General features: G+C 39.8%; 2 protein-coding genes across 11 annotated transcripts in view; both read left to right on the top strand.

Annotated features, from left to right (window-relative positions):
- The window catches only part of C14H5orf34 (chromosome 14 C5orf34 homolog), a 37,931-nt gene extending 29,965 nt beyond the window's left edge, over positions 1-7,966 (top strand). For 7 of the 8 annotated variants that reach the window (XM_070476656.1, XM_020885748.2, XM_070476654.1 and 4 more), the window contains one exon: positions 1,447-1,864. In XM_070476656.1, the coding sequence (XP_070332757.1) occupies positions 1,447-1,640 (194 nt within the window). In that variant the 3' untranslated portion in view covers positions 1,641-1,864. Of the gene's footprint in view, positions 1-1,446; positions 4,227-5,622; positions 5,747-6,958 lie in introns of those variants that run through there. The other variant, XR_011491209.1, reaches the window with a different exon arrangement.
- TMEM267 (transmembrane protein 267) lies at positions 4,032-21,896 on the top strand. Of its 3 annotated transcripts, none has more exons than XM_020885753.2 (3): positions 4,032-4,121; positions 16,476-16,864; positions 20,029-21,896. In XM_020885753.2, exons 2-3 carry the CDS (start codon positions 16,487-16,489, stop codon positions 20,362-20,364), a joined length of 714 nt encoding a protein of 237 aa, XP_020741412.1. In that variant the 5' UTR covers positions 4,032-4,121; positions 16,476-16,486; the 3' UTR covers positions 20,365-21,896. The 3 variants fall into 3 exon arrangements, with proteins under 3 accessions (XP_020741412.1, XP_020741411.1, XP_020741409.1); XM_020885752.2 differs by lacking the exon at positions 4,032-4,121 and adding an exon at positions 4,138-4,226; XM_020885750.2 differs by lacking the exon at positions 4,032-4,121 and adding an exon at positions 5,657-5,746.
- The last annotated feature ends 3,060 nt before the right edge of the window (positions 21,897-24,956 follow it).

Here is a 24,956-nt window from a genome sequence, read left to right as displayed (position 1 = left end):
AAAAGCCAGCTTTTTTTCATTCATCTTTTCTGTTGTGTATAAGCTTCTTCCAGGGAGACAGAAACAACCTAAAGTAGGCCAGAGGAGGAAGGAATATGGAGATATCACCTGCCAGCCTTCCTCTGGGGGGATCATGCTCTGCCCCTAGGTGTGTGCGAAATTAGAAACTTTTAAAAAATTTGTCTGCGCTGGGCCTTAGTTGCAGCATGCAGGATCTTTGATCTTTTTTGCAGCATGTAGGATATTTAGTTGCGGCTTGTGGGATCTAGTTCCCTGACAAAGGATGGAACCTGGGCCCTCTGCATTGGGAGAGTGACGTCTTAGCCACTGGACCACCAGGGAAGTCCTAGAAGCTTTGAAAGCAGCAGATAGGCCGCTTTTAGGGAAAGATTGGGAGATGAGTGTTTGTCTGCTCAGAGCTAGGAGTTTTACGTGCCTGTCCCACACTTGGAAGTCTTAAAAAATTGAAGCATTAGATCTTGGGTCCAAACCCTTTACTCCTCAGGGTGAAGCTGGGCTAATTGTGAATTCCCCGCTATTGTGCTGAGGGTGGGGTTTATAGTGAAAGCCTGTCTTATTCTTACCCATTTCTTGATGTTTTCTTATTCATTCAGTGGATAGCAGTCACTTGGGTTGTTCCTGTATTTCTGACAGTGAGAACTGCTCTGTATGTAGCATAGATTCAGTGTGTTTGTGGGAGGAGGTGAGTTCAGGAACTTCCTCTGTTACCAGCTTAGACTGGACTCCTACTTTTTCTTGTTAAACCTTTTGTTCTGTGCATTCCTACCCCACTCATCTAAATTCCTTTTATCCTCTTATTTTTCCGTAATCCTATTCAAATAATAAAGTAGCTCTGAAATAGCGGACACATTTATTTTCACTATAGATGTTTTAAGTTATTTAAAAATACCCTACACAGATTGTTCATATTCCTCTCACCCCTACTTTGTTCCCTTGCATTCCCGAATCACTTCATCACTTAAAGAAATGTTTAGTCACTAAGTCATGTTCAACTTTTTGCGACCCCATGGACAGTAGTCCCCTAGGCTCCTCTGTCCATGGGATTTCCCAGGCCAGAATACTGGAGTGGTTGCCATTTCCTTCAGGGGATCTGCCCTACTCAGGGATCAAACCTCGGTCTCCTGCATTGCAGGCAGATTCTTAGCTACCTGGAAGCCTTTAAAGAAATGTTACTGAGATTTTAATTCTTCTGTTTCCTCCCTGTCACCAAACTTTCATCCAAATACAGACATACATACTGTCTTCCTTTCCCCTTCTTATATTCTAACTAGTTTCTTCATCTATATAAGGGATAGACTTGATAAATTCTGAAGTCCCAACTTTATTATGAATCCAAGAGATCTTCCTCCCAATAGAAAAATAATATTTTAATATGAAGGCTAGGTTTTCTGTATAGGAGGAAAGCTCCTTAACTAAGCAACTTAGTGTTATTGGAGAATAGTGGTGTCCTAAACCAGATTTCTCACAAGAAAAATGAACAGTCTTTGGATCGTTGTCAACCAAAATCTTCAGAAACCTTGCTAAAAGAAGTTAATGAAAAGAGTGTATCAGTAGCATTGAAAAAAACCTCTGAAATCCTTCAGGATATTGACAATCTTCTATCAAACTCTAAATGGTGAAAAATGGAATTAGTACAATATATTATTAAGCCCTGTGGATATTATTTCAAGTGATTGGTAGAATATTACTAGAAAACCAAGAAATTATATATATATACATGACTTGTGTACAATGAGTATGTGAGAAATGATATCTAACTTTGGAGGTGTTTTATCTAACTTGCAAATTTTAAAATATATATTTGTATATTATTAATAAAGAACCATTTAAAAAATCTAAACAATTTCTTAGATTTGAGAAAATTTTATAAAACTGTAGAGTTGTTGCTGTTTTGTGGAGCATTCACTTTTAATCAAGATTTTTAAAAATTTTAATATGCAGAATTGTGTGCATTGGTCATTTGCTATTTAGTCTCTCTATGCCAAGTATTTTTCAGCAGATCTATGAAAAGAGAATCAGCTCTTTCAAAAAAAAAAACCTTAATGTGGGCAATATTACTGCAAGCTAAGAATGGAGTACTTCAGCTAAGACTGAATTTTATCTGAATTTGTCTCATGTTACCAAATATTTTCATTTGTTTTGAACATCTCAAAAGATTTATGTTACAAAATACATGAGACCAAAAGAGAGAAATAAGCTCACCATAAGTACTATTTATTGCACCTGTCTATTGGGAAAGAAGAAAACCATACTTCCAAAAAGACTTCAGGATTATACCAAATATAACAAGAAATGTTAAAATTAACATCTGATTTCTTGAGAAGACCAGCCTCTTCACATAAAAGTAACATAGGAAACAAGAAAAACAGCGAAAAAAAGAGTGTAATAGGTTAGGAGATAAAATGTAAGCAATTTGAGCACAATGCTTTCTTGTTTCTCTCACACTGCCACCTTCAAGTATCAGCACAAATATCCCTCAGAGGGGCTTCCCCCAGTTACTGTTACATCACCATATTTATTCTTTGTGGTCTATATCTTCCACTAGAATTTGAGCCCCATAAAGTTATTTTATAGTCTTATTAACAAGCATAGTGTCTGGCATGTTGCGAACATTCAGTGTGTGTAAATGAACAGCCCCTTTGGGCAGTAGATTGACTACAGAAATAACTAAGTTCTGTTTTGGTGGCAGGAAACCATCTATGTCGTCCCTAAGTAACTCCAGAAAGCCTCGACTATAGTAAGACATGTACCCATGCTGCCATAAGGGTAATGCCAAATTGTTATTGCATTCAGACAGAAAAAAATTGCCCTTAACATGACTAAGAGCACTGTGGTTAATGTATTCAGCAATAAATATGTTTAATAAGCTTTTAAGCTGTGCAAGTAAAATATGTATAATTTCCTCCCTGAGTTGAGTCATTCCCATTAGCTCAGAACCAAGAGTGTGTCAAGCAATGAAAACTTCTATAGCAAAAACTAAGCCACACCTTAAGGTGCTGTGAGAGACCTAGAAGTTTATTTGAGATGGAAGATTCCAACTTTCTACCATCTCCTTCAACTATTAGTATTGATACGATCCCAATGCTGCCCCCGCATTACATCCAACACTTGTTTTGAGAAAGTAGGTAAGAAAGAGAAAAAAAATTTCCTCTGAGTCCCCTCTTTTGGGCCAGTACTTCCTAGGGTCAAATGTCAAGCTAGATGTCTCCTTGGTGCTTGGAGAGCACCCACCACTCCCAAGCCATGATGGGAACTGGCCAGAACTACTAAACACCTGCACTTTTGTCAGCCCAGTTAATCAAGGTCAAGCTACCTTTTATGTTGTCTTTTTCGACTCGGAAGAATTAGTAGTCACGATTAAGCCTTCTGGCCTTGTCACTGCCGACCACAAGCAGCGACCCCAAAGTCCACTGCACAAACGCAGAATAATTATCAAGAACTCCCCAAGAGGGCGGTGGAGCGCTACAAAAGAGCTTCAGGCCTGCAAAGTCACGCAGTCTAGCGGAGTGAAAAACTCCTACGCCCGCCGTAAAGGATCCTTTGCAGGAAGTCGGAAACATCTCAATACACCCGGAACAGCCGGTGTCTCCGAGCTCAAGCGTTTAGGGCCACGCTTCCCACATTTGATGAGGTTACGTGTCCCCGCTTCCCGCCGCAGCTTGGGTGCGCTGTGGACAGCTGTGGCTAAGCCGAAAAACAAATCCTCACGTTCAAGATGGAAACCAACAAGTCACTTTTCACTTCCCACCCCACTGTCCCAAATGTCTCCTTTTGAGGAGCACGACTTTCGGGGTAACACGAGATACCCACCGTCTCAGCTAACGAACACTAAAGCAGCGTTCCGGTCGGCGGGGGAATGGAACCAGTATCCCGGCGTCCTCTCGGTTCCTGTAATGGCGTAGCGGGGAGTGGTGAGGTGACGTAGCCGCTCTGGCCTGCGGCCGGCATCTCTATAGTACCGACAGGAGGATGGAGAGGGTATAGGGGGCGGGGCCGCCGTTCGCGTCGCAGGCTTGCTTCAGCGGGCGGAGCAGATGGTGCTTGCCTTTGGTCCTCAGCGAGAAACGGACTGTATGGACGCCGCGAAACTACGTCCTGAGGTGCGAGGCGGAAGCGGGGACCACTTGGACCTGAAAGGCTAGAAGATCCAGGTTCCCGGTGGGGAAGGCGTGTCGGGGCGTCAGGCACACGGGACCCGGGAGCAGGTGAAGTGTGGTCGACCGGCAGTGGCCCGGAGCCCTTCGGCTTTGTCGCGCTTTCTAGATCCCATAGGCGTCCAGCCCTCACCTAAGCTCCCCGCCCCTTGCGTTTCCTTGGGTCTGGGCGGGGTGCGGGCGCTTTTGCCTGAGTTGCCCATTGCCATCCTTACCCGGCTCGAGGGCCCTTAATGCGCCCCCGGCTCGAGTGCTTAGTCGCTCAGTCGTGTCCGACTCTGTGCGACCCCATGGACTGTAGCCTGCCAGGCCCCTCTGTCCACGGGATTCTCCAGGCAGGAATACAGGAGTGGGTTGCCGTGTCCTTAAGAGGATCTTCTTTCGCAGAGACTGAACCTATGTCTCGTGGTTTAGCAGGCGAGTTCTTTACCATTAAGGCCACCTGGGAAGCCCTGAAGGCCCCATCGTTGATGGCATTATTCTGTAATGGAGATGGTGTGTGGTAGAGTTTGGCTGTTGCAGAAAGTGTCTCCTGCAAGTCATGGAAATTTATGATCTGGGTAGCTGGCTGTTATGGCAGATACCATTACAAATAGTATCTTTAGTTCACAGGCTGAGGATTGCTAACTTGTTTTCTCCTTGTACTAGTATAATGCGATATTAAACACCTTGAGCACATTAGCTTCATGCGTGACAAGTTTAAAAGAAAATTACAATTCTCGTAATGAACTTGCCCAACAAAAGTGAATATGTAAAATAAACATAAAGCTGTTTTACGGTTTAAGAGGTTCTAGAGCCCATTCTGTTTATGGGGGAGGAGCAGGAAGTGGGGAAACAGGAAGAAGGGAAATGAAGAAAAATGGGACACTTGGGTGTTCTCAGTTCAGTAGTTTAGTCGTGTCAGACTCTGTGACCCCGTGGACTGGGTGTTCTAATCAGAGATAATAAGAGGAAGTACACCTATTAAATTTCTTACACCCAGAATCTATTCTATACATCTGCACCAATAGTTGCAGTGGAATAGATGTTCCAGTTGTGTGTTTCTGGGGCCATAAGTATACCTTTCTTGAAAAGAGAAACTACTGTTTTAGCTATCCATGCTGCAAAACAGACTACCCCAAAGCTTTTAGGCTTAGAAGAGTAAACAGTTACTACCTCACTGTATCTTTGGGCCAGGACTTTTGGAAGAGGCTTAGCTGGGTGGTTCTGCTCAGGGTCTCAAAGTTGTAGTTCTAGATGTTGGCAGGGCTGCAGGCATCTGAAGGCTTGACTGGGGCTGAAGGATCTGCTTCGGAGTTTACTCAAGTGTGCTTTTTATTTCTCTCTCGTCAAGCAAGCTGTTTACACCTTCCATTTAAAATGCAGTTTGTGTCACCCTATTATGTGTATCTGTTCCTATTCATTAACTACTGTATAGTTATTTTGTAAACAATTTTTTCTTTTTCAGATCACTTTAAATTTGGATCACCATTTAAACACTTTAAGTGATCTTTTCTTGTTTTATTTTGCTCATGACACTTTATTAGCTACCTGGTCATTTTTGTATCTGAATTCATCAAGTAAAATATATGGTGAGTAACATTTAAATGTATTTATTGATGGTTGAAAATTGTTTAGTGAGTAAAAAAAGATGGGTGTAATGAAGTGGCTTTACAGAGACATCATGCAATTTGCAGTTAGGTGTGCTTTTATTTCTGTGTGCTTTCTGGGATGAGATTTGACGGTGAATCTGTAATTAAATGCATATGGAAGCAAAGTTTGAATGGCAGAAGAGCTGTTTTGTTAGGCCTCTGTGAATACTGTGCCCAGCCTACGTTCTCCTTGCACTCATCTGGAGAACCTGACTGGCCACCTTTCTCCTCAGGACGAATTTACAGGCCACAGCTTACTGAAGGAGGGCGATGTTGTTGATGGTGTGGCACCTCTCTGGCTTGGTCATTAATTCAAGCTTTGTGTGTCCCAGTTTCCATCCAGCTGAGTGGATAATGATGTTATCCTTGATTCAAGGAATATTTTATAAACTTTATATATACTGAGCCTTTAAACACATTGACTTCTTTATCCATTCAGGTGTCAAATGCTTACTTTGCAAAGTAGACACAAATGATTCATGACTTATGGAGCTATAAATCTTAAGGTATATAGAAAGGATTCATGGCCTTGGAGGTCTCTTGCATTTTGCTTGTATCTCTTGGTTGAAAATACCTTGAAATCATTATTTCCTAATCCTGGAAGAATCTGTAGACTATAACTCAATCTTTGTGCTTTAGAGAATAATTTTCATTTTTTCATTTTTGCAAATGATTAAGAATTTGAGGGAGTTTCCCTGGTGACTCAGTAGTAAAGAATCTGCTTGCCAATGCAGGAGACAAGAGTTCAATCCCTGGGTTGGGAAGATCCCCTGGAGAAGGAAATGGTGACCTACTCCAGTATTCTTGCCTGGGAAATTCCATGGACAGAGGAGCCTGGTGGGCTATAGTCCATGAGGGGGTCACAAAAGAGTCAGGCACAACTTAGGGACTAAACAACAACAAAAGAATTTGAGGATTGACAACAATCCTACAAAGGGTCCAATGTCATTAACAAAATAGTTGTTATCTACAAAGCAAGTATTCTTCACACTATTAAAAATATTAATGGAACCTTCATAAATTTATTTCATCTAGAGATATGGAACTCTTTCATATAGACTTTTCATGTGCCAACCAGTACATAAATGTGAATACATTATTTTTATATTGTACTATAAATTGGACTTATGAGATTTGCATACAACTTTACAGGTTCCCAGGTGGCACTGGTGGTAAAGAACCTGCCTGCCAGTGCAGGAGATGTAAGTGACACAGATTCAGTCCCTGGGTTGGGAAGATACTGTGGAGGAGGGCATGGCAGTCCACTCTGGTATTGTTCCCTAGAGAATCCCATGGACAGGGGAGCCTGGCAGGCTACCGTCCATGGGGTCACACAGAGTCGGACACAACTGAAGTGACGGCATGCATGCACGCATACAACTTTATTAATGTTTATTAATGTTGTATATTCTAGTATTTTATTAATATTTATAATGTTATAAATATATTTCTACATTTTAAAAAATTTCACTTTTATGAGGCTGAGTTTATCATTGTGGTCTGAGTTTAATTACTTCTAACTAACTTTTCAAAGGAGTTTTATTTGTTTTGTGTTCATGATATTGAAAATTTGGGGGAAATCAAAGAAAGGAAAAAAATAATGATCACATGTAAGCCCACCAGTGACAGACAAGCCGAATGAACAGTCTCCCAGATTTTTTACATATATGTATGTATTTTTAACAAAAATTTAATATTTTATGTATGATTTTATAGGATACCTTTAAAATTTTAATATCTAGTATGTCAATAAATTGGGAATAAGTATTTTTTAATGACTGCATAATAATATGGAATTTATTTCAGTAGTCCTGTATTTTGGGCACATAGTTTCTAACTTTTCCTTATAAACAATGCCATGCTGAACATCCATGTGTAACTCTTTGTATTTATCTAATTAGTTTCTTAGGATAATTTTGTAGAAATGGAAATGCTGAGTCAAAAGTATTTGCTAATTTATTAATCATTTTTGGTACATATTGTCAAATTGTTTGAGAAAAGTTATGCCAATTTATACAACTGCTGATACTCTATTAGGGTGATCATTTCCCCACCACTAATAGATCATTAGCAATCTTTTGTCAATCTTAGATTGAAATCTCATTGTTTTAAATTAAATTCAATTGATTACCAATAAAGTTGAAATATTTTAATACTTTTCTTGATCTTTGTATTTCTTCCTTTTCCAAATTGCCTTTTCTTAGACATAGCCACGTTATTATTGAGATACTTACTTTTTCTTTTTTGTCTGACTGCATCAGGTCTTCGTTGCAGCCCTCAGGGTACTTCACTGTGTCTCGTGGGGTCTTTCACTGTGGCTCACAAACCCTAGCTGTGTGTGGTGTGCGGACACCGGAGCTCATAGGCTCAGCAGCTGTGGCACGGGCACGCAGTTTCTCTGTGGCATGTGGGATCTTCGTTCCCTCTGACCAGGGACTGCACCTGCATCCCATGCATTGCAAGGCGGATTCTTAACCACTGGACTGTCGGGAAAGTCCCATCTCATTAATTTTAAAAATCCTTTGTAAAGTAAGGCTTATTATCTTTCTCCATCATAAATGTTCAAAATTTCCTCCATGTATTAGTGTTTAACTTTGCCATGCATGAGTTTACATTTTTATATAGTCATGTCTATCAGTATTTTTAAGATATTTTTGAGCTCCTCTCTAAAAGTCTAGCCAGCTGGACTTTGTAGAAGTCTGTTTACAAATTCATGTAAATATCCCAAGTTTGATACCAAACTGATTACAAAAGTTCTCTTGACTATGGAAAATTTCCAGGCAGCTAGTCAGTCAAACTGATTCCCTCTCTTAATTTAACCAAGAAATGGTCTATATTATTAATATAAAGCTCTAATCCTTGTGCATGTGACATTTTGAAATCTAAAGTTGTTTAAACAACTCTGCCATATAAAACTGAGCATTGCACAGATGATCCAATCTCAGGTTTCACCTGATGATTGACTCTTCAGTACTACTTAGCAATTAAAGCCTTTTGTAACAGACCCATTACCATTGCAGACTAGTCATTATCCTGCTCAGCATAGTATACTTTTGAGATTCCTCTTCTAACATGAAGAAGAGGAGAAGGAGAAAAGAACCACTTTCTACTAGTTATGCTGAAAAGATCACATATTATCTTTTCCAGCCTCCCTTGCAGCTAGGGAATGGGCATGTGATCTAAGCCCAGCCAGTGCCCATCTCTGAATTTTGTATTGAGAGCAAAGAAACAGAACTCCAAGAATCTTTATAACAGCAGCAGAGGACAGAACTAGCAGCAATGCCAGTGATAATATCTGGTGATGGGTTAAGCAGTGTAAGCTGGGTTCAGGGGCAGGGAGGTCTTCACTGCAGGTGTCTGGTGTCATGTGTACTCAGGTGCTTGAGGCATAGTTTGAAACTTGTTTCTTGAAACCAGGCAAGACTGTGATTTCCCAATATCCTTTTAATAAATGCTTTTTGCTTTTATTGCCAGAGCGCTTTCTATTCCATGCACTTAAGAAACCTAACTGACACGAGATCTGAGTAAAATAATAATTGTTCCTTACCAATTTGGAATGGTACATACATTTCCCCCTTCTGGAAACACACACTTGATCTGTCTCGGATTTGGGTTCACCTTTCAGTGTTCACATCACTCTGCTTTTGCAAGTTTGCTTGCTAAGTCTATTCAGTCATGTCCTTGCAACCCAGTGGACTGTAGCCTGCTAGGCTCCTCTGTCCATGGAATTCTCCAGGCAAGAATACTGGAGTGGGTTGCCATTTCCTTCTCCAGGGGTACTTCCCAACCCAGGGATCAAACCTTCTCTTTTGTCTCCTGCATTGGCAGGTAGGTTCTTTACCACTAGCACCACCTGGGATTGAATGCCAGTCTGAAAACATTCTGTGAAGCTGCTAAAAGAAAACTCCTGTTATAATTTTGATTAGAGATTCATTAAATTTATAGATTAATTTGAGGACAGTAATACCAGCCATGTGGTCTCCTTAGTAAAATGGTCTGGCTCTTGTTATCAGTGAAGTTCCATCAAAGAAGCAAAACTACTTTGCATGCTAACAAATAAGAAAGACCTTCTGTAACTGTAGGGACTGGGAGAGCAGGCTGTTGCCTCTGTGTCTGTTTTTGGGCGTGAAGCATGTCAGCTAGACAGTTGGGAAGGGAAGGTGGGTGAGAACAAGGACATTGCAATCTGCATTGACTTCTCACCAGCTTCAGTTTTGATGCTGTGGGTGACCTGTAGGAGAGGCCCAGGACTTGGAGAGGGTGAAGGAAGATATGGTGGGAGCTGAAGGAGCTGCAGGCCTCGCCTGCCCATGCCAGCAAGGTGAGCTGACAGATCAGCAACAACATGTGCAAGCCCCACAGTGTGTCCAGGACCAATCTTCAGAGTTAAAAAATATGGCCGCTGCTTCACTTCTGCTTTCCAGGTTCCATGTACAGAGTCTCCTGTAGCCAGCACGACACATAATGAGGAAGGGGATTCTGGGAAGTGTACTTCCAGCTTAGCTGGAACATAGCACAAAGCCACAAGAGCTCTGCATAGCTGATTGACATAATACCATTCTGTCATTTTCTTCACATGCGGTGCATTATCTGTTTAGTTTATCCTTGATATTTGAGTTTTTATTGCTGTTATGAATGTTCATTTTCTGGTAGTTTCCCCTTTCGATTATTGCTGGTATATTAATAATTTATCTTGAATTGTCCACCTTTTGCAACTTAAATTCTAGGATAGGCTAAGTTGCTTCAGTTGTGTCCAACTTTGTGCAACCCTATGGACTGTAGCTTGCCAGGCTCCTCTGTTCATGGGTTGCTCCAGGCAAGAATACTAATGGGTTGCCATGCCCTCCTCCAAGGGATCTTCCCAACCCAGGGATCAAACCCACACGCATCTCTTATGTCTCCTGCATTGACTGGAGGGTTCTTTACCACTAGCAAGACCTGGGAAGCTCTAAATCCTAACAATTTTCAATTTATTATCTTGTATAGGCAGTCATTTCACTTACAAATTAATGTAATTGTCTTTTTCTTCCTGAGGAGTGTAATGATACATTTTCACTCTCCCTCCCTCTAGCTATTCTGAGAAATGGAGTGAAAATGTTAGTCTCTCAGTTGTGTCGACTCTTTGTGACCCCATGGACTGTAGCCCACCAGGCTTCTCTGTCCATGGAATTCTCCAGGCAAGCATACTGGAGTGGGTTGCCATTTCTTACTCCAGGGGATCTTCCTGAGCCAGGGATCAAACCCTGGTCTCCTGCATTGCAGGCAGATGGAAGCCCCAAGAAATGGAGTATTTTCTGCCAGTAAACAAGGATATCACAGTCATCATCCGCTCAAGTTCTCCATTGTGAATTCCTGAGCCCTAAGGGAACTCAAATTCACTGCAGATGGTGATTTCAGCCATTAAATTAAAAGACACTTACTCCTTGGAAGGAAAGTTATGACCAACCTAGACAGCATATTAAAAAGCAGAGACATTACTTTGTCCACAAAGGTCCATCTAGTCAAGGCTATGGTTTTTCCAGTGGTCATGTATGGATGTGAGAGTTGGACTATAGAGAAAACTGAGCACCAGAGAATTGATGCTTTTGAGCTGTGGTGTTGGAGAAGACTCTTGAGAGACCCTTGGACTGCAAGGAGATCCAACCAGTCCCTCCTAAAGGAGATCAGTCCTGAATATTCATTGGTAGGACTGATGTTGAAGCTGCAACTCCAATACTTTGACCACCTGATGCGAAGAGCTGACTCATTTGAAAAGACCCTGATGTTGGGAAAGATTGAGGGCAGGAGGAGAAGGGGACGACAGAGGATGAGATGGTTGGATGGCATCACCAACTCAATGGACATGGGTTTGGGTGGACTCCAGGAGTTGGTGATGGACAGGGAGGCCTAGCATGCTGTGGTTCATGGGGTCGCAAAGAGTTGGACATTACTGAGCGACTGAACTGAACGGAAACAGCAAGTAATAAGTCATTGGTGAAAAACATAAAGCGAGAGATGTACATTAAAATGGTATATAACATAACCACATTTAAGAGTGTATTCCAACATAAAAACGGCAAAGTTAAACAGTGAAAAACTGCAATTACTTTTGCACCAGCCTAATACCACTGCTGCTTCGTTGTGTTTGTGTTTTCTAGATAGATATTTTCTCAGCTCTTTATTTTCTATATTGCTGAGACTTTTTGTTTGAGATGTTTTCTTATTAACAGTAACTTCATAGATATTTCTTTCTTTTCCAAGCTGTCTGTTGCATTCACATCGATTATAGTATTTGTGTTTGACATGTTTGTTTTCTTTTTTATTTTTGGTGTGTAAGGGTGGGAGTAAAATTTTCTTCTTCATAGATTACTTTTCTACTTTGCTGTATTGAGCAAGTTTTATGTATTTTTCTCTTCCCATAAAAATTTAAAAGACCTGCTCCTTGATTATTTTTTCCCAAAACATTATATAGAAGTGTTACAATTTCTAAGGTAAAAATCTTAAAATTTATAATTGTCACATAGATACTATAACTTAGTTATGTTTAGAGTTCCTGATGTCATAATCCTATTCTCTCAGAGCTCTGTAATTGTTGTCCAACAATGTTTGGTGTTGGTGTTAATTACATTCTGTTTCTTTTGCAGATAGCTGTTGTTGTTGTTTTGGGTCTTAAGGATTTTCTCTTTATTTTTTAATATTTATAATTTTTTTTAATTTGGCTGCTCTGGATCTTAGTTGCAGCATGTGGGATCTAATTCTCTGACCAGGGATCAAACCCGGGCCCCCTACATTGGGAGCATGGGGTGTTAGCCACTGGACCACCAGGGAAGTCCCTCTCCTTATTTTTTCAATTTGTTTTTTCTTTCAATTTCCAACTCTCTATCCTTTTTTTCACCCTCAAGCTTTTAGAAAATTCTTTGAATGTATTTTTATTAATTGTTTTTTGAAGCATTCATTTTACTATGCGTTGCTTGTATTGACTTTTTATTTGGGCAGTCAGGTTTTTTATTTCCATAATCTCTTTCTTGTTTTCAGATTGCTCCTTACATGAAAGGCTGCTATTGTTACTGACAATAAAGTATATTTTCCTAACTTTTTAACATCTTTATTGGAGTATAATTGACGTGTAATAAACTGCATATATTTAAAATGTGCAGTTTGATACATTTTGGTATGGGTATGAAACTATGAACCATGAAACTTACCACAATCAAGGTAATGAAGTAATGAATCTGTCTCTCCAGTTTTCTTATGCTCCTTTTTAATCCTTCCTGCCCCTCCTTTCTTGCATTTTCTAGAATTTTATATAAGTGGGATCATACTAGGTACTTTTTTAAAAAACATTTCTAGATAAGAAATTCAAACATAAAAGTAGAGTATAATGAACTAAAGTATGTTCATTACCTAAATGTAACAATTATAACATTTTCCCATACTTTATTTGCTTCTTAAAAATACTTTGTTTTATAACAGTTTTAGGTTTACAGAAAAGTTGAGCAGAGTAGAAAGTATTCCCATATATCCATTCTTCCTCTACACATTTCTCCCCATTATTAACTTCTTCCAAGAGTGTGGCATGTTTGTTTGGCTTCCGCAGTGGCTCAGCGGTAAAGCCTCTGCCTGCAATGCAGGAGATGCAGGAGATCTTCCCGGGTCAGTCCAGAAAGGTTACAGTCCACGGGGTTGCCAAGAATTGGACAAAACTGGTCATGCACATACATCACACACACACATTTGATACAGTTAATGAACAAGTGTTGATGCATTATTCTTGACTAACGTCCACAGTTAGGGTTCACTCTGTGCAGTTCTGTGAGTTTCTGTGCTAAGCCGCTCCGGCCATGTCCAACCCTTGGTGACCCCACGGGCTGTAGCCGCCAGGCTCCTCACTCCAGGGAATTCTCCAGGCCAGAATGCTGGAGTAGGTTGCAGTGCCCTCCTCCAAGGGATCTTCCTGACCCAAGGATGGAACCTGCTTCTCTTTAGGGCTCCTGCATTGGCAGGTGGGTTCTTTACCACTAGTGCCACCTAGGAAGCACCCTACGGGCTTTTACTGTAGGCTTCTTTTTTTTTTTTTTTTCCCCATATTTTGTTTATCCAGTTGGGTTCTTCCAGTTTGAAGCTAATGTTAAAAAAAAAACAAAGCTGCTATGAGCATTACTGTGCACGTCTTTGTGTGGATGTTTGCTCTCACTTCTCTTAGGTAAATGCTTAGGAATGGACTGACTGAGTCATATGGTAGGAGCATGTTTAACTTTCTCAGAAACTGGAAAGTGGTTGTATCATCTTACATTTCCACCAATAATGTATGAGAGTTCTGATTGCTCCACATTTTGCCAACATTTGGAAATGGTCAGCCTTAAATTTTGGCCATTCTGATAGTTATGTTTGGAATCTCATTGTGGTTTTACTTTCCATTCCCCTAATAATGATGTTGAGCATATTTCATGTGCTTATGGACCATTTGTATATCATCTTTGTAAAGTACCTTTTCACATCTTTCTTCCATCTTTGTATCAGCCTGTTTTTCTGTTATCATGTTTTCAGAATTCTTTATTCTGTATACAAATCCTTTATCAAATATGAAATATGCAAATATTTTCTCCCAATCTATGTCTTGTGTTTTAATTCTCTTAACATTGTCTTTCAAACAGCAGAAGTTCTTTAGTTTAGTGAAGCTTAATTTATTAACTTTTTTAATCAATGGAGCTTTGATACTGCTACCAAGAACTCTTTGTATAACCCAAGGACAAAGATATTCTCCTGTGTTTCCTTCCAGAAGTTTTATAGATTTGTTTTACTTTTAGGTCTGTGATCCATTTTGGGTTAATTTTTGTATGGGAAGGAAGGTATGGACTGAGGTTCATTATTTTTGCATATGGATATCCAGTTGTTCTAGCACCATTTCTTGAAAGGAGTCTTTTCTCCATTGACTTTCCTTTGCATATTTGTCAAAAATCAGTTGACCATGCGTGTGGATCTGTTTGTGAACCCACTCTGTATTCTGTTGCATTGATTCATTTCTCCATCTTCATAATGGTACCACATTCTTGGTTATGTAGCTTTATAGTAAGACTTAAAGTCAGATGGTGCAAGTCCTTCAACTTAGACCTTTTTAAAGGTGTTTTCCTATTCTAGGTGTTTTGCATTTCTCTATAAATTGTTAGAATATATACAGTGATCTATGTATAGTTTTCATTACAGAATGGAAGTTGAATCATTCTCAATAAATCATTTAGTTAGCCTTTAATGCTCAGAACTAAGACACAACAATACAAAGCAAAAACTTCAGGTATCCCACAATATTAATAACTTTAACTGGATAAGTGACCTCAATATTGTATGCCAGGTGAGCACTCAGAATTACGATTGCCTTTTTATGTCAGTTAAGGTCCTTTGGTTAGAGGTAACATAAGGAAAAGGGGACTTATTGAGAAAATCCTGAAGTAGCTCATAGAAGTGAAAGGTGAGTTGCAGGAACCAGGGAAGCTCTAAGAACCTTAGAGATTGGTCCTGAGGACTTGATGTCCTTATGATTCGTTTTTCCTAGGCTCTTCCATGTAGTTGAGTCTATGCTTTATAAGAAGTAAAGGAACTTTCTCCATCAGCTCCACTTGGAAAAATTCTGGTAAGGAGTCCGATTGGCCCAACCGGGGTCACCTTCTTCAGCAGAGTAATCACTACTATTCACTACTATAAAATTATTACTAATTAGTCATTGCTATTTAATCACTACTACTAGTAAGGGAGACAGTTCTAATTGATCAGCTCCAGAGTCTGGGTATTGTGATGAGCACTTTTCCCAAAGGAAGGCGATGCTGTTATCAGAAAAAAGTATGGAAAGCAGTTGCTGGGGTGGATGCCCACTACTCTAGTACACATTACTGAAAGAAAGATTTGATGACTTCAAAGTAATAGATTAGTCAGCGGGTTTTCTTAAATTTCCCTTGATATACGCTACCATCTAAACGGTTGTTCCTACAGGGCTAGTCTGTTCTCTTTGGGCCACGTGGCTTATTATATATAAACTTAAGAAATACTATTTCTTTCAATACTTGAAAGAGTCTAAGACAGTATATCATAAAATGTTCTCCCTGCACACACTCAAAAGTAACCATGTGAAGTAATGGATATGCTAACTGTATTATGATCATTTCACAATATTTATGTATATTAAATCATCACATTCTGCAGCTTAAACTTACACAGTGCTGTGTATCATTTATATCTCAATAAAGCTGGGGGGGGGGAATGAAATTACAGATAACAGTTAAAGAAAAAAGGACTTTCCTGATGGTACAGTGGGTAAGAATCCACCCGCCAATGCAGGGGACTCGTTTGATCCCTGATCCGGGAAGATGGTACATTCTGCAGAGCAGCTAAGCCCAGGTGCCACAGCTGCCGAAGCCCCTGTGCCTAGAGCCTGAGCTCCACAGCAAGAGTAGGCACCACGGTGAGAAACCCCTGCATCACAACTAGAGAGGAGCCCCCACTCGCCACAGCCGGAGAGAAGCCTGAGCAGCAACGAAGACCCAGCACAGCCGAAAATAAGCAAACAGTTAAAGAAAAGAGATACCAGTTTTTACAACTTGATTTTACACTTCTAGAATTACTGCTGGTATTTTTAAATTTATGTATCCTATGGCATCCCATAGTCTTCATTAATATTTTTCTCTCCTTTCTACTTTAGGATGACTGGGAATGTACACGAGAACGAGCTGTTTGTTTTGTGATGGCTTTCAGCATATGCTGACATACTGCTCTGCGATGGCATCGGAGACTGAGAAGTCTCATGCTTTACTCCAGTCGTGCAGCACTGAATCTCTTCTTTCCAGCCTTGGTCTGGGCTTATTCTGTGCAGTAGCTGACAGACTTCTTCAGTTTCCCATAATTCAACAAAATGCCTGGCTTCGTGCACTTTCAGATAACTCAGTACACTGCGTGATTGGCATGTGGTCATGGGCAATAGTCATTGGAATCAGGAAGAAGACTGACTTTGGAGAAATCATTTTAGCTGGGTTTTTAGCCTCTGTTATTGATATAGACCACTTTTTGCTATCTGGATCCCTGTCTTTAAAGGTAAGAAGCCTATATGTTTAATTTTTCTGGGCTTTGATTTCTTTGACGCCATGATATTGATATTTATAGCATCAGTTTAGTTAGAGCTAGAGAAGATTAGCCTTATTTTAAAATAAGAAAGCCCATTCATCCAACGTTTTTGAGCACCAAACACTTTCCTGAGGGTTCAGATATGTTACTGGCCACATTATATCACATCACAAGGTGCCGTGGATGTGCCCAGAGCAAAGGTTCAATAATTGTAACTGAGGGGTTCCATTCTGGCTTTATAGGAGATGTTTTAGCCAAGTCTTTTTTTTTTTTTAATTGAAGTATAATTGATTTAGAATGCTGTGTTAATATCTGCTGTACAACAAAGTGGTTCAGTTGAATATATATATATATATATATATATATACATTCTTTTTTTAAAAAATATTCTTTTCCATTATGGTTTATTGCAGGATACTGAATAGAGTTCCTTGTGCTATACAGTAGGACATTGTTGGTTATCCATTAGCCAAGTCTTGAAGGAAAGATTAAGTGCTGTGCTGTGCTGTGCTCAGTTGCTTCAGTCGTGTCCAACTCTTTGCAACCTGTGGACTGTAGCCCACCAGGCTCCTCTGTCCATGGGATTCTCCAGGCAAGAATACTGGAGTGGGTTGCCGTGCCCTCCTCCAGGGGATCTTCCCAACCCAGGAATCGAACCTATATCTCTGGCATCTTCTGCATTACAGGCAATTTCTTTACCTGATGAGCCACCTGGAAAGCCCATTAGCACACTAAGACCCCCTAAATCTTGTTTCCATTAGCTCATGGTATCAGAATGTGGAGAAGCAAACCTACAGATTTGTCTCCTGACTTCCTTCATAAGGCATGTATCTGGTGTTATCAGCTGCACACAGGCCTCCTGAATGCATGGTTTCTCCAGCCCTGTAGAGCCTCTCAGACTGCTTCTGTAAGTGACATATGCAGTAAGCAAGGGCACCAATATAAAGACAAATGCTAATTGAATAATACCTGAGCAGCATTTCACATACTCCTGACAAGCACAGGATATGAAGTAAGTGAAGAACAGAACCAGAAAAAATCATGTCCTAGAGCAGGACTGGTAGGACTTTACCTATTTTTGCATGCGAGCTAAGTCATTTCAGTCATATCTGACTCTGTGTGACCCTATGGACTGTAGCCCACCAGGCTCCTCTGTCCATGGGGTTCTCCAGACAAGAATACTGGAGTGGGATGCCATGCACTTCTCCAGGGAATCTTCCCCACCCAGGGATGGAACCTGGATCTCTTAAGTCTCCTGTATTGCAGGTGGGTTCTTTACCACTGATGCAACCTGGGAAGCCCTATCTATTTTACTTCTATGCTTTTATGATATATCCTTCTTTTATTATTTACCTATGAATAAAGGTTCTGCATGAATATTTTAGGAATCAGGCAAGCAACAGAAGTATCTTGTTTCCTCCTTGTGGGTGTGTTAGTCACTCGGTCGTGTCCAACTCTTTGCGACCCAGTGGACTGTAGCCTGCCAGGCTCTTCTGTCCATGGGATTTTCCAGGCAAGAATATTGGAGTGGGTTGCCATTTCCTTCTCCAGGGGATCTTCCCGACCCAGGGATTGAACCTGGGTCTCCCGCCTTGCAGGCAGACTACCGTCTGAACCATCAGGGAAGTTTCTTCCTTAGAAACTATTAATATAAATAGGCTTCACAAATGAAAGTGTGAATAGTCAGTATCTGTCCACACATCCAGAGCATAACTACTAATCATCTCAACAGGAGGCTGTTGCTCTCCTCCAAGCAGTGACTGCCATAGGCGCCCCCACCCCACCCTGTTGTGGGGAGCATGTTATGCTGTGGGCATAGAACTCAAAACCCTGGTTTGATTCCTGGGTCAGGAAGATCCCCTGGAGAAGGGATAGGCTCCTCTCTCCAGTAGCTCCCTAATAGCTCAGATGGTAAAGAATCCACCTGCAATGCAGGGGACCTGGGTTCAATCCCTGGATTGGGAAGATTCCCCTGGAGGAGGGCATGGCAACCCACTCCAATATTCTTGCCTGGAGAATCCCCATGGACAGAGGAGCCTGGCAGGCCGCAGGCCATGGTGTCACAGAGTCAGACATGACTGAGTTGCTAAGTACAGCATAGCGTAAAACTTAGAGGTAGAGACTAAAGTGGCATGATGCAGAAATGTTTTATGTTTTGACAAAATAGAAATAGGCAACTAAAAGTATGGAGAAGGGAGCGGGAATAAGAATGTAGAATAAACAAACTCTGATTGATGTTTAGCAAGTTGTTGTTGGCCAGTCTCTAAGTCATGTCTGACTCTGCGACAGCATGTTCTGCAGCACGCCAGGCCTCCCTGTCCTTCATCATCTCCAAGAGTTTCCCATGGATCATTCAGGAATTAAGCCTGAAAAACTTCCATTTGTTTAGATGTTGATTACATTTCTACAATGGTTTAGAAATTCTATTGATTTATTTAACTCAACTTTCAAATCATGTTTAATGATCTTTCTAATGCTTTTGTAAATAAATTTGAAAGTATTCAGGGCTAATATACAATAGTTACAACAAAAAATATTCCCCTTTTATGCATTTATTAATTGAAGAATGGAGTGGGGTAGAAGCAGGATAGGGGAAAGGGATTAAGAGGTACAAACTGCTAAGTATAAAATAATTAAAATACAAAGATGTAATGTACAGAGTAGGAAATATAACCAATATTTTATAACAATGTTAAATGGAATATAACCAGTAAAAATATTGTATAGCTATGTTGTATATCTGAAATTAATATACCACTGTAAATCAACTATATGTCACAGTTTTTTATGTTTAATTGAAGAGTATTTTATTCAAATGTGAGACTTTTTCATTGCTCTTAGAGGCCCCAAACAATTCTTTAAAACTCCAAATGTACTCTAACCATACATTTAGGATATAAATTGTATTGTGACTTTTCTGAGCACATAGTAGGAAACTTTAAAAAGTTAGTCATATGTTCTTGAGATCTTGATTTCATTTTTAGTGCAAAGTCTATTTGGAGGTGACATAGAAAATGTTCCCTTTGCATTTCCAGTAGCCCGCAGGAAAACACATACTTAAGATGTTAGGCAGCATTTATAAAGTGTTGTTTGCCAAGAAGGAGATGATACTAGCTATCGCTTTCTCCCTGCAGGCTGCTCTGAGTCTTCCACGACGCCCTTTCCTTCACTGTTCTACTGTGATACCCACTGTGGTTCTGACCCTAAAGTTTACAATGCACTTTTTCAAGCTCAAAGACTCATGGTGCTTTCTTCCCTGGATGTTATTTATATCATGGACCTCACACCACATCCGAGATGGAATTCGCCATGGCTTGTGGATATGCCCATTTGGAAAAACTTCTCCTTTGCCATTTTGGCTTTATGTAATAATCACGTCATCTCTACCTCACATCTGTTCATTCGTTATGTATTTCACAGGGACCAGACAAATGATGTCTTCAAAACATGGAATTCATATTGATGTGTGAGATAACCACATGGCAGTCTTTGAGAACCACTGGTTGAGACAATGACAACCAACATTAAAATGAATTTAAAACACATATTAGGTACTTATATTAATTATTATAATTCCTAAATCCTCTTGCTCAGGAGGCATGTACATTTCTTAAAAAATTATCTGTATTTGTTGTATTCCTTTCTTCTATAACACTGTAGTGTAACATCAGAGTTTCATTCACTCCATGGTATATTTTATTATTTCTTTTCTTTATCTGGCTTTACTAATATTATTAGATTAACATCCAATTAAGTTTTCTGGAAATATACCTTTAAGGTAATTCATTTCCTGATGAAAAACAGCTCAAATTTTAGGATAATTAATTTGTGGAACGTTAGCATTTTGTTTGGATCCAAGTTTTCCTGAGATATTGAAACAATAAAATGCCAAAGTAAATGAGATTATGAATAAGATGTATAATGAATGCTAACGTTTCTTCATTTCATATATTTTGATCCTGACTCATTTGCCAAGTGCTTTAGTGAGTTGTGATTACTGGCAGAAACTGCTTTAGTGCACTTATAATATTCTTAAAAGACGATAGCATTAAACCTAGGTTATTGTTTCAGAAATAACTTTGGGAAATTATTATAACATGTTGGCTGTAGTAACAGTCTACTGAAGTATTATTTTTCAGTATCTTTGCCCTCAAATCTCATGTGTTGGAATTTTAACTGTTTTGAAAAACATAACTAAATTTAACAAAATATTTGTTTAAAGTTAACATTAATAAAATATTGATACTTGACCCATCACCATAGAATTCACAAGAAAGGACCTAACCAATAATGTCATTTCAAATGTAAGCTCCTGAATGTGCCATTAAAATTGCTTTAGTTGCTATCAATTTGTTTATATGCTATTCTAAAATCTATACCAGCTAAATCATTTTTTAAAAATTTGCCTGATACTGAGAGACAATTTTTTTTTCCCCAAAAAAAGGAATATTAAGAGATTGGCTTTTTCCTCTGTTCTTTAAGTTGATCTTCTGTTAAAAATGATTAGCCTTCATTGGAGAAGGAAAATTGAGTTGCTGTAAGTTTTACATTTACAGTTTAATGTTACTTTGATGTAAGTCAGTGCCCCCAAAGCACCTGTTTTTGTTTTTGTAGCATTTGTACCAGCTGCTGTCTTCAGATTTTCTTACAGGTTTGAGTTTGTAATGCTGGTGATTTTGTGCCTTAATCTCTGAGAAGTGATGAAGCGATGCCTTATCCAAAGCAGATTTTTCTTATTAAGTTAAACAGAGTTCTGTAAATTGTTATAAAGGGTCAGGCTGTTTAGTTTTTCTTCTTTTTGTTAAGTAATTGGTTGCAATCTGTTATACTTTATTAAATAATTCACCCTTCCAACCCATTCTAGTCTTTCCAGAGCAATCACTGTGTCAATTTGGTTGGTTTAATAGTATACATTATATAGTGGGGGTAAATTGATTAAGGTAGAGATTTTTTAAAAGCATATGATTTTAGAAATCCATGGAAATAAAGTTATCTTGTGTAATTTTTCTGACTAAATTACAAAACTCCCCCTTTTTTCCCTTCTCTGTATTAAACAAATTAATATCATAAAAATATAGGGCCTTAAATAAGAATGTTACATGGGCATTTTGGGAGTTGTCTGTCCTAGCTTTATTAGAGTGGGAACTCACTTTGACCATGTCTCCTTGCTTAAGCAGTAACTTCAGATTTTAAGTGTGGGTTTATCTTTGTTCCTACCTCTACCATCAGAAACATTTATTGTCCTCTAAGTGATCTCTGAAAGCAGTGGTTGTAACCTGTAGAGATGTAGTGACCAAGTTCTCATGCCACCATTTTGTTCCTTCTCTTAGTGGAAGAGCTTGTGTCAATTCAACTTATGTTCTGTCTTCCTTGTACGTGTGTGTTTTCTCTGTTCTCTAGACATTCTCCTTTCTTGTAATGTTTCTCTCGACTATATCACTGATCTGACTTCCCAGCCTACTGTTTTCTTGAGCCATTTCCATTATGCTGGCTACTCAGGAGAACTTCTACCAATGAACTGTTTTCTATTCATCCCAGGGCTACTTTCTTTTAGCAGTAGACTAAGAACCCTGTAGTGTATGGGTTAAAACTCCCATTTATCCTCACTTCCCTTCTTTAACTTAGACCTCTTTTCTCCCAGGCAGCCTCTTCCTCCCAATCAGGCACATATTTCTTGGCTCCTTTCTCTTTTGGCTGGTGGAACAATTACTTAGTTTTTTTCCCATTTTCCCAACTGAAGAAGAGAGGAATAGGGGCTGTTCTGGTACATGCTCACTGCTGTCACAGCTAAACTTTATCCATCACAATTCTCAGTCTGCTTCATTTGATATTATATTATTTGCTCCAAATCCTCCTCACTCACTCAAACGACCTTCTTAAGACTCAAGCTTCACCTTCTTTGATGATATGAGCAACTGGATCACTTTTTTCCTTTTATTTTAACCTTGATTTTATCCTCAGTCTTCAGATGACCCAGAAAGCTAGACTTCAGTATCTCTTCTTCTGTGCCACTGACTCTCATCACCACATCACATCAGCCATCCACCAGGACAACAGGCCTCTGTGCCTCTTTTTCAGGTGACACTGCACACCTCTGAGATCTCCAACTCTGTTTCCTTTTTCTAGACCAGTTCTCTAACATACAACAGGATCACTGATCTATGACGCTTATTAAAACAGGGACTGCTTAAGACCCACCCCAGAATTTGCATTTCCAGTAAGTTCCCAGCAGCTCTTGCTGCTGTTCAGGAACCATCCTTTAAGAGCCACTACTCCAGACCCATCCTGTTTCTTTAACTTCATTTTCCTCCCATCCCTTCTCTTCAGTGATACCTTTCATTTTTTCTTAACTTTCCTTTATCAGCAGGTCCACTAGCCTGCTGCTGAAAGTGAAGTGAGTCGCTCAGTCATGTCTGACTCTCTTGTGACCCCACGGACTCTAGAGCCCATGAATTCTCCAGGCCAGGATACTCTGGAGCAGGTAGTTGCTGGGTACATTTAATTCTGTCCTGGCCCCTACGTGTGAAATGCTGTAAGTTCCTATTGCAACACCCTAATACTACAGACTTCCCTGTATACTATCCAGTTAGTCAACCCAGAATAATCCTTAGTCTGCTTTCCCCAGTTCTTTCTCCTTAAGATCACATGTCTTTCAAGTAGTTATGGAACCATGCTGACTACAGTTCATGCCAACTAACTTCAACTGGGTATTTAGTACTTTGCTCACTGCCGAACAGTTTTTTTCCCAAAATATTGTACTGGACAAGCCAAGGCTCAGAATATCTGTCCATGTTAGATGCAACCACAAGCCAGGCTCAAAGCATTCCACTGATCTGAGAAACTCTTGTTAATAATCAATCTCTACTGTTACTTTGCATAAATCCGAGGTATTGCCACATGTCTCCCTTGGCATTTTTTTACTTCCCAGGAATCATGATTATAACCAAAGGGTTTCTGAAGCATTTTACCCTTTTGACTGACCTTGCAAGCAGTTATTTAGCTTACATTCCCAGCAGCAGCAATTAATGCTGCTTCAAGGCCTTGGCAACATTCAAATCCCATCAGCCCGAAGGCTGAACAGGAGGGGAATGTCAGATAAGGGCTCTAACACTCCAGTCTTCTTCAGACATCTGTGTGAGCTCACCTAGAAAGCACCCATCTGAATTCACACATCCCTACTCATTCAGTATTCATTTGACTTAAGCACGGTCCAGGTTCTCAGATCAGCAGTATTGATGCCATGCTCATGAAGTGGAAGTCAGATGAAATTTCCGTAAATATCTAGGTGACAATAAAGTATAAAGTGTGGTATAAAGGTTATATAACAGACCATGCCCAAAACCTTTGACTGTGTGAATCACAATAAACTGGAAAATTCTGAAAGAGATGGGAATTCCAAACCACCTGACCTGTCTCTTGAGAAACCTGAATGCAGGTCAGGAAGCAACAGCTAGAACTGGACATGGAAAAACAGACTGGTTCCAAATAGGAAAAGGAGTACATCAAGACTGTACATTGTCACCCTGCTTATTTAACTTATATGCAGAGTACATCATGAGAAATGCTGGGCTGAAGGAAGCACAAGCTGGAATCAAGATTGCTGGGATAAATATCAATAATCTCAGATATGCAGATGACACCACCCTTATGGCAGAAAGTGAAGAACTAAAGAGCCTCTTGATGAAAGTGAAAGAGGAGAGTGAAAAAGTTGGCTTAAAGCTCAACATTCAGAAAACTTAAGATCATGGCATCCGGTCCCATCACCATGGCAAATAGATGGGGAAACAGTGGAAACAGTGTCTGACTTTATTTTTCTGGGCTCCAAATTCACTGCAGATGGTGATTGCAGCCATGAAAATAAAAGATGCTTACTCCTTGGAAGGAAAGTTACGACCAACCTAGACAGCATATTAAAAAGCAGAGACATTACTTTGTCAACAAAGGTCCGTCTAGTCAAGGCTGTGGTTTTTCCAGTGGTCATGTATGGATGTGAGAGTTGGACTATAAAGAAAGCTGAACGCAGAAGAATTGATGCTTTTGAACTGTGATGTTGGAGAAGACT

The sequence above is a fragment of the Odocoileus virginianus genome, chromosome 14 (assembly GCF_023699985.2).
Source record: "Odocoileus virginianus isolate 20LAN1187 ecotype Illinois chromosome 14, Ovbor_1.2, whole genome shotgun sequence".
Lineage (NCBI taxonomy): Eukaryota > Metazoa > Chordata > Mammalia > Artiodactyla > Cervidae > Odocoileus > Odocoileus virginianus.
Note: the sequence above shows the minus strand (reverse complement) of the source record. Positions and strands in the feature narration are given on the sequence as shown.